Source organism: Ranitomeya variabilis, chromosome 2, assembly GCF_051348905.1.
Source record: "Ranitomeya variabilis isolate aRanVar5 chromosome 2, aRanVar5.hap1, whole genome shotgun sequence".
Lineage (NCBI taxonomy): Eukaryota > Metazoa > Chordata > Amphibia > Anura > Dendrobatidae > Ranitomeya > Ranitomeya variabilis.
Window position 1 is genome coordinate 832,200,095 of NC_135233.1, and position 20,752 is coordinate 832,220,846.

Below are 20,752 nucleotides of genomic sequence, written 5' to 3' on the forward strand. Positions count from 1 at the left end.
GATCAGTGTGGACAAATAGTTCTATTTTAACCTCATCAGTCCACACGACTTGTTTCTAAAATGTATCAGGCTTGTTCTGATGTTCTTTTGCATACCTCTGATGCTGAATTTTATGATGAGGATGCAGGAGAGGTTTTCTTCTAATGACTCTTCCATTTGTGCAGATGTCTCTGAACAGTGTACCACAATTCCAGAGTCTGCTAAATCTTACTGAAGGTCTTTTGCAGTCAAGATGGGGTTCTGATTTGCCTCTCTAGCAATCCTACAAGCAGCTCTCACAGAAATCTTGCTTGGGCTTTCAGACCTTATCTTGACCTCCACTGGTCCTGCTAACTACAATTTCTTAAAGGGACTCTGTCCCCTGAATTTGGAGGGAACAATTTTCAGCCATGGGGCGGGGTTTTCGGGTGTTTGATTCACCCTTTCCTTACCCGCTGGCTGCACGCTGGCTGCAATATTGGATTGAAGTTCATTCTCTGTCCTCCATAGTACACGCCTGCGTAAGGCAAGATCACCCGAAAACCCCGCCCCATGGCTGAAAATTGTTCCCTCCAAATTCAGGTGACAGAGTCCCTTTAATTACATTTTGAACTGAGGAAAGGGCAAGTTGAAAACACTTTGTTATCATTTTATAGCCTTCTCATGCTTTATGAACCTCCACCATTTCACTTTTAGAGTACTAGGCAGCTGCCTAGAAGAACCCATGGCTACTGTTTTTTGGCAAAAAGTTAGAATGGTCTGGGTTTTTATAAAACAGGGAAATTTCCCTCACCTCTAACATATTGATGGTAGTGAAAAAGACATAACTCTAACAGGGTACTTAAGATCTGAAACCTTGGTCAAAGTTATCTGAGCACATAAATCTCCTAAGTTGCCCAAACGTTTGCATTGACCAATTTTCCTTTTTGAAATTTAAAAAATGTAAAAAATAACAATTTATGTATTTTTACCTAAAATACAAAAGGAATGGGTCGTCATATTTAACTTTAGGCCTTTTAGATGCAATTTCATCTTCAACTTGCATAACTGTTCACAATAACAGTAATCTTTACCAAGTATGCCCAAACTGTTACATGCCACTGTTTGCCATGCCATACAAACCAGTGTTCACAAGGATACACTTCATTGCAAGCCTTATATTTTTTTAAAAAAGAGGATCCCGACCTTCTTCCTTACCCCGATCTAGAAGACCCTGGAAAGTTTTTGTAACAGAGGCATCTCTTTAGTAAAGCTTAGGAAAAACCCATCTGTGCTCTGACATTTATGTAGACTGTTTCATACATATTGTTAGGGTTTGTGGATCACACTAAATATATATTATGATAAAGTGCGATCGCATCCCGGGGTTCACTGTGCAGTGATGGAAAACCACAGCTAGTGAGCAATGTCGGAACAGACAGTGAGCGAAAGTTAGCAGGCATTGAGTTTTACCTCACTCAGTGTATAGCACACAAGGCTGTGTCACTTGCACACAGCAACAGAAAAGATGCTCTGCAACAGAGCTGTGTCACTCACATGCATTAGCAAAAAAGAAACTCTGCAGTAGAGCTGTGTCACTCGCACACTGTATCAGAGCAGGTATGGTGCTAAACACGATCTCTGTTAACCTCACAGGAGAACACAACCATCACAGGGGCAAAGGAACAGGTAGTGGACACAAACACAGTGTGTGCATGCACACAAACTCCTCTCCGGAGATGCCGGAATTCTAAAGGCTATACACCTGCCCTGAATTCACTCAAACTCCTCTCCAGAGGTGCCAGAATTCTAAAGGTTATACTCCTGCCCTGAGCACACGCAGACAAGCCCACACAGCCATTATGTTCCACACACATATGGTATAAATGAGCTTAGCATGCCAACATGCACTCCAGAGGACCTTTTATATGTTCCACTTAAGTCCAGTCAGACAGGACCTTGCTCGATGACCAATCCGGAACTGCCACATCACTCAAGAAGCTGATGTCCGACCACCAATGAGAGGTCGCCACCTCACGATCATGCTTAGTCGGGTGATTTCTGGACTTAGCCTCTGGAACGCCTGTTCGCCGCTGCTTATGGCTAGTCAATATAGCTTTGGCTGGAGAGCCAGCAGTAACCAAGTGAACAGCACGAGTCTGGGCAAGATGCTGAGACCGATGTCTTTGCAGAGCAGCTCCCACTGCGGACCAAGCAGAATGGGACACCGTAGAGGCAGGCATGGTTTGGGATCTACCCCATGTAGTGGGAGAATCCCGGCACCTAACACATATTTACCAAATTTCAAAGTCTAAGTTTGACTCCTCAAACTTGATCAGCCAGATCAAATGGCATTGATAAGAAGATGATGGTTGACTACAGGCGGCCTTTGGGCCAACCTTTATACACTTGGCAGTGGCAAAACTAATCTAGTATAGGCCCCACGACAAAAATTGAACCTGGGCCCACTTCATCAGCTCATGCTCAAATTCATAAGTCTCAGTGATTGTGCTAGAGTCTATAAAGGCCAATCTTTATTCTTTATTCCCAGTAAAAAAAACATACACAAATATAACATAAATCCCACAGAAAACTCAATGAAGTAAAATTCTAAGTATGACTTCTAAATAATAATCATAATAATGATAAAAATAATAATAATACATTTACTAAATAAATAACTGCTTAATAAAACCCACTAAACCAAGACCAGTATTACCAATAACACTATTATACAAGTACAACTCCATCATGACCATAGATTACCTACATACACAGGAGTAATGCCGCTATACAATAGCAAAGTCATGCCACCACAGTATGTCCCACTATGCCAAAACCAATAAATCAATAATTACACATAAAAAGGATAGCTACCACATATTACCATTATATGATGACCGACTTATACCACAATACTTATCGTTAACAAAAAATATGCTTCTAAGAATACTATTGCCCCTTTCTGTGATCAACTAGTGATAAATACCAGTTATACACAGGTTATTCAGATGGTGTATATGTGATCAGGTTGTTTGGATGCAAAGGCGCAAACAAAGAGTAGGCAGTGGTAGTCAACCAACACTATTTATTTAACTAACATAGAAAGGAAATCTATCTAACTGTATATACATGCATACAGGTAAGCATGAAATTGTGGGTAATAGTAGCAAGTTCAATACAGTATATTATGAAACTGAATGCAGTGATGCGACTAAATACAGTGTCTATTAAACTTCTATTACTTACACTGTCCTTAATGTTCTTATTATCTAGCAGTTAAATGATTATCAATGCCTTTATAACTTAGCTTAATGGGCATTACTCTCGATACTAGACTCGTCACCATTATAGTCTCTTTAAACACCTTGGATTGTTAAACTGGCTCTAACTGGAGTAAACAGCAATTCTCGCTAGGCTGTAAGTCCCAGGCATGCGAGTCACTTAGTACAGAGTGTGCTCGTCACATTGTCCGTCTTCTTTCACTGAAGCACAGCCCCAGCCCACATTCTGTATTATACGTTTATGGTCCTTCACTACAGCTGGATCATCTCTCAAGCCTGGTTCGGCTCTGCTTACAGAGTTCTACTGGCACTGATCATGGACTTCTACTGATGCGGGTTACGCACTTCTACTGAGTTCATGCCTTCTCCAGAATCTGATTGCTCTTGGACAATTCTGAGGCGATGGTGGCTGTAGACCCACTTTGCAGCCACATGACCTGCCAGGTACAGGTTCTGGAGCCAACCGCCGCCTTCTCAGCCTGGCCTGGCCTTTTATATTTTGTAACTGCAACACAATCATGACCTGACATGGCGCCATATTCAATCTCTTCCCAGGGAACAGGTCTTCCACTCTTGTGGTTCCTGTAATTTTCTTTGCTTTCAATTTCTCTATTATCCACCTCATTACAAAAAGTACACATAATTAACCAACAATGATGTGTACAATTTAAGTCATTCATTTTTTATTTTTATCTTCAATGCAGACTGCCATGATTTGTTTCAGCCATGATTCATCTCTGCAGAACATACAGACATCTGTGACTAAACACTCTTAGAACACAATCCCCACTTTTTTTCACAATTCTTTACAAGCTGCATAATATAATAGTGTTTCCTGGTTCCTTAGACATAAATACCCTCATATTAATACTGCTCCCTTGGTGATCTCACGTACTATAAATGCCCCCTTTGTATCCCCATTTACTATAAATGTCAAATTCCCTCGCCCTCCATATAGTAATACTATCCCCACTATGGCTTTCATACATTAAGGCTCATCTCCTGTGACATGTTTGGCTTCTTTCTGTTATGGCCAGCTCCCTTTTACTAGTTTGTGCTACTGTAAAAGCCTGACAAGCACCACTGAGCACTTTTAAGGTTCATTTGTTGGCACTAGAGTAACAATCAGTTGTTTCTGGAAAAACTGAGTTGGGAAGAGGGCACCACCAAGTAATGAAAATCGAATCAATTTAAAGCATGCTTATGAATTACATGAGACAAGAGAAAAGAGATACATGCTACACAAAGGGATCACCAATAATGAACAGCACTTGGTTATACAGTTGTGCTCAAAAGTTTACATACACCAGCAGAATTTTTGCTTTCTTGGCCTTTTTTTCAGAGAATATGAATGATAACACCAAAACTTTTTCTCCACTCATGGCTAGTGGTTGGGTGAAGCCATTTATTGTCAAACTACTGTGTTTTCTCTTTTTAAATCATGACAACCCAAAACATCTAAATGACCCTGATCAAAAGTTTACATACCCTGGTGATTTTGGCCTGATAATATGCACAGAAATTGTCACAAATGGGTTTGAATTGCTACTAAATGTAACCTCAACCTGTGACCTGTTTGCTTATAATCAGTGTGTGTTTATAAAAGCTGAGTGAGTTTCTGGGATCCAGACAGACTCTTGCATCTTTCATCCAGCCACTGATGTTTTTGGATTGTGAGTCATTGAGAAAGCAAAAGAATTGTCAACGGATCTATGGGAAAAGGTAGTTGAACTGTATAAAACAGGAAACGAATACAAAGAGATATCCAAGGAATTGATAATGCCAGTCAGCAGTATTCAAACTGTGATTAACAAATGGAAAATCAGGGGCTCTATAAAAACATCAGCATGGTCAGGTACACCAACAAAAATGTTGTCTATAAATACCAGGAAAATTGTTTGAGAGGCAAAGAAAAACCTACAAATAACATCAGATGAAATACAGGACTCTCTGAAAACTAACAGTGTGTATGTTTCAAGATGCCCAATAAGGAGACACTTGAAGAAAAATGGGATGCATGGTCGAGTCGCCAGAAGAAAGCCATTACTGCATAAATGCCACAACGTATCTCTGGAGTGGCCATCTCAGTCTCCTGACTTCAATATCATTGAGCCACTCTGGGGAGATCTCAAGTGTGCAGTTCATGCTAGACAGCCCAGGAATTTACAGGACCTGGAGGCTTTTTGCCAAGAGGAGTGGGCAGCTTTACTATCTGATAAGATAAAAACCTCATCCACAACTACCTCAAAAGACTTCCTGCTGTTATTGATGTTAAAGGGAGCAATACACGGTTAAGAAATTGGGTATGAAAACTTTTGCTCAGTCATTTGGATGTTTTAGGCTGTCATTATGATTTCAAAAGAGAAAACACAGTATTTTGACAATAAATGACTTCACCCCACCACTAACCATGAGTGAAATAAAAATTACCAGCCACAAATTGATACAATATTCACCAATATATTGACTCTGATATACAGTAGCACTTTGGAAATAGGGGAAACTGAATCTTCATATATTAAAAGATAGCATTTATTTCACACTCATCAGAAATCAAGAAGATGGGTAGTAGGGGGCAGTATGCTCTTAACCATTTTCTGACCTCGGACGGGATAGTATGTCCGAGGTCAGATACCCCGCTTTGATGCAGGGCTCCGGCAGTGAGCCCGCATCAAAGCCGGGACATGTCATCTGTTTTGAACAGCTGACATGTGCCTGCAATAGCAGCGGCTGAAATCGCGATTCACCTGCCGCTATTAACTAGTTAAATGCTGCTGTCAAACGCAGACAGCGGCATTTAACCGGCGCTTCCGGTCGGGCGGCCGGAAATGAGTGCATCGCTAACCCTCGTCACATGATCGGGGGTCAGCGATGCTTCTTAATAGTAACCATAGAGGTCCTTGAGACCTCTATGGTTACTGATCGTCGGTAGCTTTGAGCGCCACCCTGTGGTCGGCGCTCATAGCACACCTGCATTTCTGCTGCATAGCAGTGATCTGATGATCGCTGCTATGTAGCAGAGCTGATCGTGTTGTGCCAGCTTCTAGCCTTCTATGGAGGCTATTGAAGCATGGCAAAAGTAAAAAAAAGTAAAAAAAATGTGAAAAAAATAAAAAAATATAAAAGTTTAAATCACCCCCCTTTCGCCCCATTCAAGATAAATCAATAAAAAAAATCAAGCCTACACATATTTGGTATCCCGCATTCAGAATCACCCGATCCATCAATAAAAAAAGCATTAAACTGATCGCTAAACAGCGAAGCGAGAAAAAAATTGGAAACACCAGAATTAAGTTTTTTTGGTCGCCGCGACATTGCATTAAAATGCAATAATGGGCAATCAAAAGAACGTATCTGCACCAAAATGGTATAATTAAAAACGCGAGTTCAGCACATAAAAAGTAAGCCCTCAACCGATTCCAGATCATGAAAAATGGAGACACTACGGGTATCGGAAAATGGCGCAATTTTTTTTTTTTTTTTTTATCAAAGTTTGGATTTTTTTTTCACCAGTTAGATAAAAAAGAACCTAGTCATGTTAGGTGTCTATGAACTCATAATGACCTGGAGAATCATAATGGCAGGTCGGTTTTAGCATTTAGTGAGCCTAGCAAAAAAGCCAAACAAAAAAACAAATGTGGGACTGCACTTTTTTTGCAATTTCACCGCACTTGGAATTTTTTTCCTGTTTTCTAGTACACGACATGCTAAAACCAATAATGTTTTTCAAAAGTACAACTCGTCCCGCAAAAAATAAGCCCTCATATGGCCATATTGAGGAAAAAATAAAAAAGTTATGGCTCTGGGAAGGAGGGGAGCGAAAAACAAATACGGAAAAACGGAAAATCCCAAGGTCATGAAGGGGTTAAAAAAGATAAGAATAACCATTTTTATTTGTTTCTTTGTATAGGGCATAGTATTATCTGAAAACAAAAGTAATAAATCATTTTCACAGTATATGACTTATCCTAAGAGTCCAGGTTCTCCAAACTTTACATTCAACTTCAAAAGAAATAACTTTATTTAGAGATGTGTGCTTTTCATCTTCTTCACTTAATCTTTGACTGTATTGCTCTGCAGGATTCTGCTTTTATCTTGAACACTTACAAAAGGTTTGCAATAAGTATTTGTGTGCTCCTTTTGCTATCTTACTACTATACAGAGCATTTTATAAGTCAACCTTTTTCCTTTTCCGATTTCAGATTCAAGTTAGTAATACATCGATATAATTTTAGCAGAGTGTAAAGTTCACTGAATCTGATTGAATCAGATTGCATATATACAGTACATCTGTATGAGCCACAAAGGAAATGTGGAAGCAATTGCCTGATTGCACTATTTTCTGGGTTAGCCAAGGAGAAAAATAAAAGCATGATTTAAAATAAGAATTTTAAGAAATACGGAAGTTAACTGTGTCAGTCAAAAGAGTTTACAATGCATAGCAGTTTATTATATACTAATGATTTGGCTATTAGTATAAATGGCACTCTTCAATCAATACAAAGAACTGGTTGTACCCATAAATTAGTCTCAGTAATGACAAGATATTTCATACAGTTCTTATATATTAAATAATTTTAACAAGGACAAATTCAGCCTAACATGGAACATGGACAATAAGTGGATTTATTTGTTAAGAAAGATGAAGCATGTTGGCTGCAAATCTGTACACATATGTAACAAACTATCATTTCCATCCAAAAGATAGTATTTTAGTCTGAAAATGTGTTGGCCATGCTTTAGGATTAGCTCATTGTTACAGTCGCATGGTTAGAATTCAAATGCTTGAGAAATCCGAGTATTAACTTCTTCTGATTCTTGCTGCAATTGGTATGAAACTTTACATGCAAACAGGTTGCTGCATAACAAAATATCTGTGCTGTGCATATACATCTTAAAATAATTGTTTTATCTCAAACATTTATGACAAATTCACAGCATCCCACTGCAGTAATCTATATCAATCTTGAGTGCATTGTCTGGAATGGAGAGGTGGTCATTCATAACCAGCACTAGCCATAAATTTGTCTGGAAGTTTCAAAAATTATGAACAAGCATATTCTGCAATTTCCAGAACTCACATACCGTACATATTGATAAAGAGAGACACTCATATGTGACTACGTTTCCGCTAAGCACAATGTGGCATCACATCTGATATGCATTTATATGCCAAAAATGTTTGAAATTGGAATAAACATTTAATGGGAAATGTTTTCACTTCCAAAAACTTGCGAGACCATCAAGTTTCCATTTGGGGAAGATTGCTGTTAAACAACTTAACTCACTAGCAGTGATAGACAATATCATGAAGCAGCCAAACTGTAGGTTACTTTCAGTGATGCATGCTGACTACTGAAGCCTTTTGAATATGAGACAAAATTGGTCAGTAAGGGCAAAAGTGCAATCAACAATTTATTTCGCTTCACATTTATCCTGGAAAAGTAATTCACAAGAATACAATTGGGGATGAGAAAGTACAACAACTTGTACATGTTCATGGCCACTTTTTTTGACTCTCAAGGTCCATATTACATGCTGCAGGATTTGATGGAGGAGCAGGGAGCATGTGGAGGGAAACAAAGAAATGGCACATGCAGGGGAATATTCTAAAAGTGTTACAATGTTGATGATGACTATAATAGCCATGAGATACCCTGTGCCTGGATTCCATGTCCTTATGGATATCACATAGGACAAATGGCAAGAACTTGCCCATTATGCTATGGATGTTTTGTTACGTCGACACTGCAGTGTAATGTTAGTGAGAATACTCAGAGTTGCCAATGGCTTTGTCATACTCAAAAGTGCAAGGCTAACGAATGAATGCATTATAATCATGCTGACATGCATCAGTGCTGACTTTCACCTATGGCAGATGAAAACTATTAGATCAGCCATACCACCTGGCTGACTTAATTTCCATTGTCTGTCTGCGACACAGTTCTTCTGCCACTTATGCTAATGGCCCATGCTCATCCTGACTTTAAGTTCCTGTCCATTATGTCATCTTTATTAGCGTTTTGCTGTCAGAGCTGCCATTGCTGGCCCTATACCGCCAGATATCTATTTGCCTGTCCTGTCCTAATTTTCTACCATGTGGCTTCTGTTACTGCCACTATCACTGGCCACTAGTGTTGAGCGATACCTTCCGATATTTGAAAGTATCGGTATCGGATTGGATCGGCCGATATCCAAAAAATATCGGATATCGCCGATACCGATACCCGATACCAATACAAGTCAATGGGACACAAATATCGGAAGTGATCCTGGATGGTTCCCAGGGTCTGAAGGAGAGGAAACTCTCATTCAGGTCCTGGGATCCATATTCATGTAAAAAATAAAGAATAAAAATAAAAAATATGGATATACTCACCCTCGGACGAGCCCTGGCTGTCACCGCTGCAAGCGTCAGCCTCCGTTCCTAAGAATGCAGAGTGAAGGACCTTCGATGACGTTGCGGCGTGTGATTGGTCGCGTGACTGCTCATGTGACCGCTCATGTGACCAATCACAAGCCGCGACGTCATCGCAGGTCCTACACTCACTGCATTTTTAGAAACGGAGGCTGCCGGTTGCACCGCTGAGGTCCAGGGTCTGTCGGAGGGGTGAGTATATCCATATATTTAATTTTTATTCTTTATTTCTTACATGAATATGGATCCCAGGGCCTGAAGGAGAGTCTCCTCTCCTCCAGACCCTGGGAACCATACGCACCGCACACGCCTGGGAACTTATAGGAACTTCCGATTCCGATTTCCGATATCACAAAAATATCGGAACTCGGTATCGGAATTCCGATACAGCGAATATCGGCCGATACCCGATATTTGCAGTATCGGAATGCTCAACACTACTGGCCACACATCTGAATGCACATTGTGTTTTTATAATGCTAAACTATACTAATGCTGGGAAAATTATTTTCTTGAGGCTATACTAACATGAAACAGCTTTCATTACTTTTTCACTTTCAAAATAGGTATCCCGTTTCAGCTCCCAAAAAAGGCATAACTTTTGAACAGTTTTAAATAATGCCTTTGTAATTGTTTAATTATTTTGGTAATTTTAAATAAAGGCAATAACACTTATATTTGTTCTTCTTTGATGTTACGTTGGTCCCAAAAAAGGAAAAAAAATCACTTTAAGATGGCAGGATATTACGTCTTTACTTTCAAACAGCATATATGTTTTGCAATCTAAATAAAGGGATAATTTTTGTACGGCTTGTGGAGAAAAAAAAACATTGATCTATGACTTCTTCATTTAGCCAAGAAAAAAAGCTCTTTTTACTTCGCAAACAAGTATAATTTTTGCACCATGTGTGAAAAAGTCACAGTCAGTTTCTTCTATTTATAACATTTGTGTGTAATTACAGGCAAGTCAGTTATCTGCCCCCCCAAAAGTTATCATCTTGGCACAATTTTTATAATATAATTAGCCTAAAAAATCTATATATATATATATATATATATTTATATTTATATATATATATATATATATATATACACACACACTGCTCAAAAAAATAAAGGGAACACTTAAACAACAGAATATAGCTCAAAGTAAATCAAACTTCTTTGAAATCAAACTGTCCACTTAGGAAGCAACACAGATTGACAATCAATTTCACATGCTGTTGTGCAAATGGAATAGACAACAGATGGAAATTATTGGCAATTATCATGACACACACAATAAAGGAGTGGTTCTGCAGGTAGGGACCACAGACCACATTTCAGTACCAATGTTTCTGGCTGATGTTTTGGTCACTTTTGAATGTTGGTTGTGCTTTCACAAGTGGCTCAGGTAGTACAGCTCATCCACGATGGCACATCAATGGGAGCTGTGGAAAGAAGGTTTGCTGTGTCTGTCAGCGTAGTGTCCAGAGGCTGGAGGCGCTACCAGGAGACAGGCCAGTACACCAGGAGACGTGGAGGGGGTTTTAGGAGGGCCATAACCCAGCAGCAGGACAGCTACCTCAGCATTTGTGCAAGGAGGAACAGGAGGAGCACTGCCAGAGCCCTGCAAAATGACCTCCAGCAGGCCACAAATGTGCATGTGTCTGCACATTTGGCCAGAGGTAGCCTGACTGCCATAAGGAACCGAGATGAGATCCTCAGACCCCTTGTGAGACCATATGCTGGTGCAGTTGGCCCTGAGTTCCTCTTAATGCAGGACAATGCCAGACCTCATGTGGCTGGAGTGTGTGAGCAGTTCCTGCAAGATGAAGGCTTTGGACTGGCCCGCCCGTTCCCCAGACCTGAATCCGATTGAACACATCTGGGAGACATGATGTCTCGCACCATCCACCAATGTCACATTGCACCACAGACTGTCCAGGAGTTGGCAGATGCTTTAGTCCAGGTCTGGGAGGAGATCCCTCAGGAGACCATCCGCCGCCTCATCAGGAGCATGCACAGGCATTGCAGGGAGGCCATACAGGCACGTGGAGGCCACACACACTACTGAGCATCATTTCCTTGTCTTGAGGCATTTCCACTGAAGTTGGATCAGCCTGTAACTTCATATTCCACTTTGATTTTGAGCATCATTCCAACTCCAGACCTCCGTAGGATATTAGTTGTGATTTACGTTGATCATTTTTAGGTTTTATTGTTCTCAACGTATTCCACCATGTAATGAATAAAGATTTACAACTGGAATATTTCATTCAGTGAAATCTAGGATGTGGGATTTTAGTGTTCCCTTTATTTTTTTTTGCAGTATATATATATATATATATATATATATATATATATATATATATATATATATACACACACAGTACAGACCAAAAGTTTGGACACACCTTCTCATTTAAAGATTTTTCTGTATTTTCATGACTATGAAAATTGTACATTCACACTGAAGGCATTAAAACTATGAATTAACACATGTGGAATTATATACTTAACAAAAAAAGTGGGAAACAGCTTAAAATGTGTCTTATATTCTAGGTTCTTCAAAGTTCCTAGCAACCAGGCAACCCCCACATGTACTTATGCTGGCTAACAGATGTAAATCATTCAGCTGCGGCAATAAAAACTAAATTTCTGAGCACTAAAAAATACTCGGAGGACCCCCGAGCGTGCTCAGGAAATCTCGAGTAACGAGTATATTCACTCATCAGTAACCTTCATTTCTTAAAGTAATGATGGCCACTCGTTTTTCTTTACTTAGCTGCTTTTTTCTGGTGACTACCTCTTGAAGCTCATCAAGAGAATGCGAAGAGTGTGCAAAGCAGTCATCAAAGCAAAAGGTGGCTACTTTGAAGAACCTAGAATATAAGACATATTTTCAGTTGTTTCACACTTTTTTGTTAAGTATATAATTCCACATGTGTTAATTCATAGTTTTGATGCCTTCAGTGTGAATGTACAATTTTCATACTCATAAAAATACAGAGAAATCTTTAAATGAGAAGGTGTGTCCAAACTTTTGGTCTGTACTGTGTATATATATATATATATATATATATATATATATATATATACACACACATGTGAATACAAAGCAGTTTTTTTAATCAAAGAACGACAAATATAAATGTTATTGCCTTGACTGCATTTAATCACTCATAATGTACCTGATGATATTTTTTATGGATATATGATTACCCTCACCTGAATCAAATACATTTTGCCTTTATTTTACAGCTATCACGTGTGGTCATCCTGGAAATCCATCTCATGGAATAACAAATGGAAGTGAATTTAACTTAAATGATGTCGTGAACTTTACTTGTAACATGGGTTATGTACTTCAGGGGCCTTTTCAAGCACAATGCCGCAGTACCGGAATGTGGAGCAGCTCTCTCCCAACTTGTCGAGGTAGGAACACCTGAATCATAAGCAGGTGTGTCTACATATTGTAAGGATTTGTAATTCTGTGGTGTAACAGTAGCTCAGAAACAGTGGCTCAGTGGTTAGCACTGTTGCTTAGAAGCACTGGGGTCAAATCCCACCATGAGCAATATCTGGAAGTAGTCTATATGATAAGGAATTTAGATTGTTAATTAATTAATCATTAAGAAATGAAACAGAGTGACAGCAGGCTTTTATAAGAAGACCAGACATTCCTTTTAACAATCTACTCAAATAATCCACATTAATATACTTATATTGAAAAAGACCTAGAACGAATAGTCAAAATATGTAAAGAAATATACAAGTTGCATAATTGCGGTCACTTGACCATCCACTCTTACCAGCAATACTGGAAAGCCTTGCTAGTTTGCAGTGTACTTGCTGTAAGGATTCAGAAGTCTGCAGTCACAGGTCAGAAAATCATCAGAAAACTAGACAGCCTCTTTAACCAACCAATCGTATCAGCCACATCAATATACTTGTGTTGAGCAAAGCCAAGTATGTCCAGTAAGAATGTGTTTAAAAAATATGGATATTACATATGTGTTCAACTTGTCACATGACCATCCACTCTCGTTGACAATACCAGATAATCCTGATAGCCCGTGGTGCTCATGCGGTAAAGATTCAGAAGTTTGCAGTCACATAAAGTGAAGCAGACTTTCATCAGAAGACTGAACTTTAATTGCAGAGTGGCCTTATCCATAGGTCAGACAACAGATCCTTAGCCTACAAGTGTTTTCTAGTTATGTGCTTATACCACACACAGTTATAGTAAATCTCAGAATATTCGCACTTAGGGAATGGGTGTCAGTGGGAAGAAACTGGTTCATGTGTTTAAAGAGGGTAAGATGCAGTCACCCTGTGGGACATTTGCTGCTGATACTTTTGAAAACTTCTGAGGCTGAACAACTGCATGGAGGTTTCTGAGGGTGGCATGTAATATTAAGGAAGCACATATTTTTTTCAGAACACCATAATAATAATAAAAATTATTATTTTATTTCTCTAGCGCCAACATATTCCACAGCACTTTACATTTTAGAGGGGACTTGTACAGAAAATAGAAACAATAACAATAAACACATAGATCAACAGATACCAAGAGGAGTGAGGGCCCTGCTCGCAAGCTTACAATCTAGGAGGAAATAGGGGAGACACGAAAGGTGGTTGGCAACAATTGCTTTCATTGTTCGGACCAGCCAAAATGTAATAATTCGGATGTTCATGGAATGCTGCATGAATCGGCAAACAACCAGTATGTGTAAAAGTACAGACACAGAGGGCTGTTACATGCATAACGTGTGTGAGAACATGATACAAGGGTCCTGGTTATGAAGAAAACACCAAAAATCGAACTACATTTTTCCCTACAAATAAAGTTGCACTTCTTGCTCTTTTGAAATTTTTAAAATTGTATTAAAATTATTTTAATTAGTATTTGGATACCCTTACTTATGTGTGAGAAATATTTTCCACCTACCTATTCATATTAATATGAATAAAAAGAATTTATCCCCAGACATGGATTACGGCGGGGGACAGAACAATGGACAGGTGAGGGATATGGTTATTTAATTTTGCTTTTTTTTTTACAGGAGATCATGGCTTAAGTGGAATTTGGTGTGAAGTGAGTATAACTGTGTTTGATATTTTTAAATAAAAAAGTAAAAGTGTGTTTTTTTTATTTCAAATAAAAGACTTTATTCTGTCTGTGTGTTACTTTACAATATAACTGGAGGATTAGTAATGGATAGCTGTCTTATAGCCATTTAAAAAACAAAACAAAACAACGACCCCTCTGTTCTTGATAACCAGCCTTTGTAACTCTCAGATCTAAGGGTTGCAGCCCACAGCTGTCAGTTTTGCCTGGATGATTATCAAAAGTACAGGGGAACCCATGCCAGTTTTTATTCCTTATCATTTATTTAGAGCATAGGCGCCTTCTTATTGTCTAATAGCCCATTCCAGTCTTGCGCAGGTCTACAATTTTGTAATTTTGTCCCTCATGTCCTTAGACAGCTCTTTGGTCTTGGCCATGGTGAAGATGTTGGGGTATAATTGATTGTGTGGACAGGTCTATATTTGGCAAGTAATGAGTTCAAACAGGTGCAGTTAATACAGGTAATGAGTGCAGAGTAGGAGGGCTTCTTATAGAAAAACTAATATGTCTGTAAGAGCCAGAATTCTTGATGGTTTTTAGGTGATCAAATAATTAAATTACATTTCATTGCAAGAAGTATTTAAAAATCATACAATGTGTTTTTCTCATTTTTATTTTTAGATTTTGTCTCTCACAGTTGAAGTTAACCTACAATAAAAATTATAGATCTCTCCATTTTTTATGTGGGAAAACTTGCATGCTAAATCAGCAATGTATCCAATTCTTATTTTCCCTACTATATGTAATCTGAGAACATCATAATATAGAGAAAGAGACCCTGATTCCAGCAATGTTTCACTTACTGGACTACTTGGTGTAGTTTGGATAAATTACCTGCAGATGTAGCAGTGGTCTGTCCACACCACTCCGTCCACACCACTGATTGGGAGCTTCCTGTGTACATTGTACATTGTGAGCAAATTTCTAATCAATGGTTAGGGTCGATGTTGAACAGATTAATCTGACTGCAGTGCACAAGAGATCTAGTCAGTAGTCAGGAAGCGATAATCTGCTGATAAATCTGATGATAAAACAATGATTGAATTGAAACTACAACACACAGCCTAGTAAGTGACACATTGCTGGAACCATAATATCCACCTGAATATAATATCCACCTGAAGAAGACGGCTCACGTCGTTGAAACGCCTTGTGGTTTTACCCTAAACTGGTGTCAGTGTTCTCCTTCTGCGCTCCTGAGACCGGCTATTCTGTTCCTGTTGCAAGTCTTTTTCCCCCATTGTGGGGTATCTGGCTGGAGCTGCGGGGACCTGCCCACTTATTTCCTCCTCATTGGGATGGCCGCTAGCGCTCCTTCTACAAACTGACATTTGTTGTTCTACATCCACATTGCTGGAACCAGGCTCCCTTGCCATTTTTTTTGCTGCTTTTAGAATAAATAGCAAAACCCTGTTGACAAACTCTCTTCAAAATTATGATAAAGCATAATCTAATGGAGGACAATTTTATATTACAGGAGGATTTATGTAAACTAGAAGCTTGGGCTGATAAATGGCAAATGAGCTTTAATGGGGATAAATGTAAGGTCATGCACTTGGGTAGAAGTAATAAGATGTATAATTATGGGCTTAATTGTGAAACACTGGGCAAAACCGTCAATGAAAAAGACCTGGGAGTATGGGTGGATGACAAACTCATATTCAGTGGCCAGTGTCAGGCAGCTGCTACAAAGGCAAATAAAATAATGGGATGCATTAAAAGAGGCATAGATGCTCATGAGGAGAACATAATTTTACCTCTATACAAGTCACTAGTTCGACCACACTTAGAATACTGTGCACAGTTCTGGTCTCCGGTGTATAAGAAAGACATATCTGAACTAGAGCGGGTGCAGAGAAGAGCGACCAAGGTTATTAGAGGACTGGGGGGTCTGCAATACCAAGATAGGTTATTACACTTGGGGCTGTTTAGTTTGGAAAAACGAAGACTAAGGGGCGATCTTATTTTAATGTATAAATATACGAGGGGACAGTACAAAGACCTTTCTGATGATCTTTTTAATCATAGACCTGAGACAGGGACAAGGGGGCATCCTCTACGTCTGGAGGAAAAAAGGTTTAAGCATAATAACAGACGCAGATTCTTTACTGTAGGAGCAGTGAGACTATGGAACTCTCTGCCGTATGATGTTGTAATGAGTGATTCATTACTTAAATTTAAGAGGGGACTGGATACCTTTCTGGAAAAGTATAATGTTACAGGGTATATACACTAGATTCCTTAATAGGGCGTTGATCCAGGGAACTAGTCTGATTGCCGTATGTGGGGTCGGGAAGGAATTTTTTTCCCCAATGTGAAGCTTACTGTTTGCTACATGGGTTTTTTTTCCTTCCTCTGGATCAACATGTTAGGGCAAGTTAGGTTTGACTATGGGTTGAACTAGATGGACTTAAAGCCTTCCTTCAACCTTAATAACTATGGTGCTATGTTTCTATGTAATCTAATGATAATTTTACATATTTTTGGTTACATTTTCACAGAACCCTATGGTAAAGTTCAGTTATAGCGTAAGAACACTTTTATTTTTTATACATGAGTAGAAGCTAAGTTGAAAGACTTTGCATTATATCTCATTAGAGATGAATGGCTCTTTCCCCGATGACTTCTCTCTCCTCTCCACTCCATTTCCTGCACTAGTCATTCAATCTGCAAAACAAACATCTCCAGTTCTCCGCAAATTTGTCTTCAAATTCCTCTTATTTGAGGAATCAGAATACAGCAGCTGTCTATAGAAATTTTTGGAGAGGGATAGGTAATAAGCCAGTTTTAGAAAGATAAATTCACACAATTAAAAGAACTGTAGTTTTTAGTGACTACAACAGGCAGAGGAGAAAACTGTTAAATAATGCTGGTTACAAGTCACATAACGGCCAGAAATAGTGCACTGAGTATTCTCTATGTACCCACATAGGACAACTTTTTTCTGAAAAGTAAAAACAAACAGAGTTCAAGATTTATAAATGAAGTGTGATGCAATAGAATTTCTTGATAGCAGCATAAAAATGAATATTCAAGTTATGTATATGATTTCATGTAATTGGAAGTAATGTTCAAACTTCTGGAACTTTTTCTTTGACATTTTATATTGTTCTTGGACTGAAAGTTAAATTTGTTTTCTGGAAAAGTGTGAATATGGAAAATTCTAAAAAAAAAAGTAAAAAATAAATCAGCGATGTGTTCACTACCATGTTTTTTATTAACAACAAATACCGCTTTAAATGTAGGTGTATTTGTGCTTCCTATAAAAAAAGTAAATATTATCATTGCTCCTTGCTCTATAGCCACAGGCAGTTAATATAATCCATTCATACACAGCAAAACAAATCTCTTGTTTCTATCTAAATATTCATTCTTCCCCCAAACATATTAAATTCGGAAGAAGAAGAAATCTACATAACTTCACCTGCTGTATCTAGAATGAATCTCTTTTTACTTGTATACGGAACATCGCATTTCACTACAGAATGAAGCACAGAACAGCCCTTTACTAGATTGCGGTAAGAGCTTCAAGGTCTAAATTGATTTATTGACTAATGGAAATTCATGTCACCAGATCACCGATAAGATATTAAGTTTTAAGATATTTTGTTCAAAATTTACTAGGCACAGGAAAGTTTCCGAACCAGATGACATCAGAGTCGAACAGACATCTATTTGTGGATTTTTCCCTTCTATTTGCTGGATTAGCAATATATTTTATATGTTTAATTTGAATTCTTATTTTTTTATGAGATTAAAAGAAGAGAATTTTAAAAAGCTTTGTTAGGTTATATTGATTGCTATGATTGCTATTATTATTCTGGTTGCCAGAAAACATGCTTCTTTCTCTGCCCGGTCTGATCATTCATTCTAAAGATTCTCAATTTATGGGTAAAACTGTATTGAGTGAAGAAAGACTTTCCCATTGCTGAGATCGGAGAGTTACTACTGATGTGTCCATGAAGAGGTGAGAGAGGAGGAGGGAGGAGCAAGAGGCAGAGCTCCTACCTCCTTCTCCTTTCTCCTGTCTACATAAAATCTCTAAAAGTAGTAACTGCCATCTCTGATTTCAGGAATGTAAAAGTATGTCTTCACTGAAGACAGATTTTACCTGTAAACTGAGAATTTTGAGAATCAATTGTTAATCCAAGAGGAGAAAGAAGTAGATTTCTCTGATAGAATAGATTACAAAGTTTCCTATTTACGTGTGTCCTATCAATTTATGTAATACAAATTATAAGAAAGGTTGCTCTTTCAATATTAAAATACAGCTGTCAATCACTGAAATATGCTTACAAATTATGCACTTAAACGTGACCGCATGAATGGGATCTTATTGGCTCCTTCTTGTATGATCACATGGAGCAGGTGGGTTATCATCGCGCCGGCAACCGAGGGACAGTTGATATCCCCCATGGCTGTCATCTTTTATTCTTCTGTGAAGCTCAACAAAAGCTTTAGAGGAGACCATCATTTTGTCTACATATTCAAATACAATAGTAACATGATTGCAGGTCAAGTCCCCTAAAAGGACTGAACTCTAATGCCAAAAAGTATATAAAAAGTTGTAAATAATATATATTTTCAAATCACTGACACGTTTCTCATTAAAATAAATAAAAAAAGCATATGTAATGTTCCCTTGTTCATTAAAGTCTGATCTGTCAAAATATAAAATTATCAAAACCTATCTAGTAAAGACTGTAAAGAGTAAAACAAATTGAAACTCGAGAATTGCAGTTTTCCATTTGACAAGCCCCCAAAAAAGATTCAATATGAACTAATCAAAATATCATATGTAACCCAAAACAGTTGTTCACCTGATGAAGAAGTCAGTTGGAGTACGATATGCATAAAGAATAAACTGCATTTCCGATTTTAAATCCCTTTCCAGTGATCAGGGACATACATAAAAATCATGGAGCCCCATAGCAAAAGTCTGAATGGGCCCCCCCACACAAAATAAAAATTTACCACCGGGCCCAGCTCACCATCTCGCGTCTCCACACAGCCTCAGCTCCTCACGCTCTGCCTCCAACAGCCTATAGCCGCCTTCACATGCGCAACTACTTCCGGCCGGGCCCAGAATGCACTGCTCTCTCTGGCTGGAAAGCTACATCAGCCAGGAGGCGTGGCGTCCTTATGCAAATCCAGCCAGAGTGTTCAGCCGGGAGCAGTGCAGGACTAGAAAGGAGGAGTTAGGAGGAGCCAGGTACAGAGTAACAGTGGTGCGCACATTTAATTAAAGGCACACAACACAGCCCAGGGGTGGACCCTCACAGTTTGGGGCCCCTGGGTAAGAAATATGTCTCCTTTTATGGTGACAAAGCTACATATATATAAATAAATATACAGGGTGGTCCATTTATATGGATACACCTAAATAAAATGGGAATGGTTGGTGATATCAACTTCCTGTTTGTGGCATATTAGTAAATGGGAGGGGGAAAACTTTTCAAGATGGGTGGTGACCATGGCAGCCATTTTGAAGTCAGCCATTTTGGATCCAACTTTATTTTTTCAAAGGGAAGAGGGTCATGTGACACATCAAACCTATTGAGAATTTCACATGAAAAACAATGGTGTGCTTGGTTTTAGCATAACTTTATTATTTCATGAGTTATTTACAAGTTTATGACCACTTATGAAATGTGTTCAATGTGCTCTACCCATTGTGTTGGATTGTCAATGCAACCCTCTTTTCCCACTCTTGACACACTGATAGCAACACTGCAGAAGAAATGCTAGCTCAGGCTTCCAGTATCCGTTGCTTCAGATGCTGCACATCTCGTATCTTCAGAGCATAGACAATTACCTTCAGATGACTTCAAAGATAAAAGTCTAAGGGGGTCAGATTGGGAGACCTTGGTGGCCATTCAACTGGCCCACGATGACCAATCCACTTTCCAGGAAACTGTTCTTGTAGGAATGCTCGGACCTGACACCTGGAATTCCTACATGAACCGATTCCTGGAA

General features: G+C 38.8%; 1 protein-coding gene across 2 annotated transcripts in view; it reads left to right on the top strand.

Moving 5' to 3' along the window:
- Positions 1 to 20,752, top strand: part of CSMD1 (CUB and Sushi multiple domains 1) — a 2,858,343-nt gene that overhangs the window by 2,622,834 nt on the left and 214,757 nt on the right. For both annotated transcript variants that reach the window (XM_077290057.1, XM_077290056.1), the window contains exon 54: positions 12,904 to 13,077. In XM_077290057.1, coding sequence (XP_077146172.1) covers positions 12,904 to 13,077 — 174 coding nt within the window. The remainder of the gene's footprint in view (positions 1 to 12,903; positions 13,078 to 20,752) is intronic.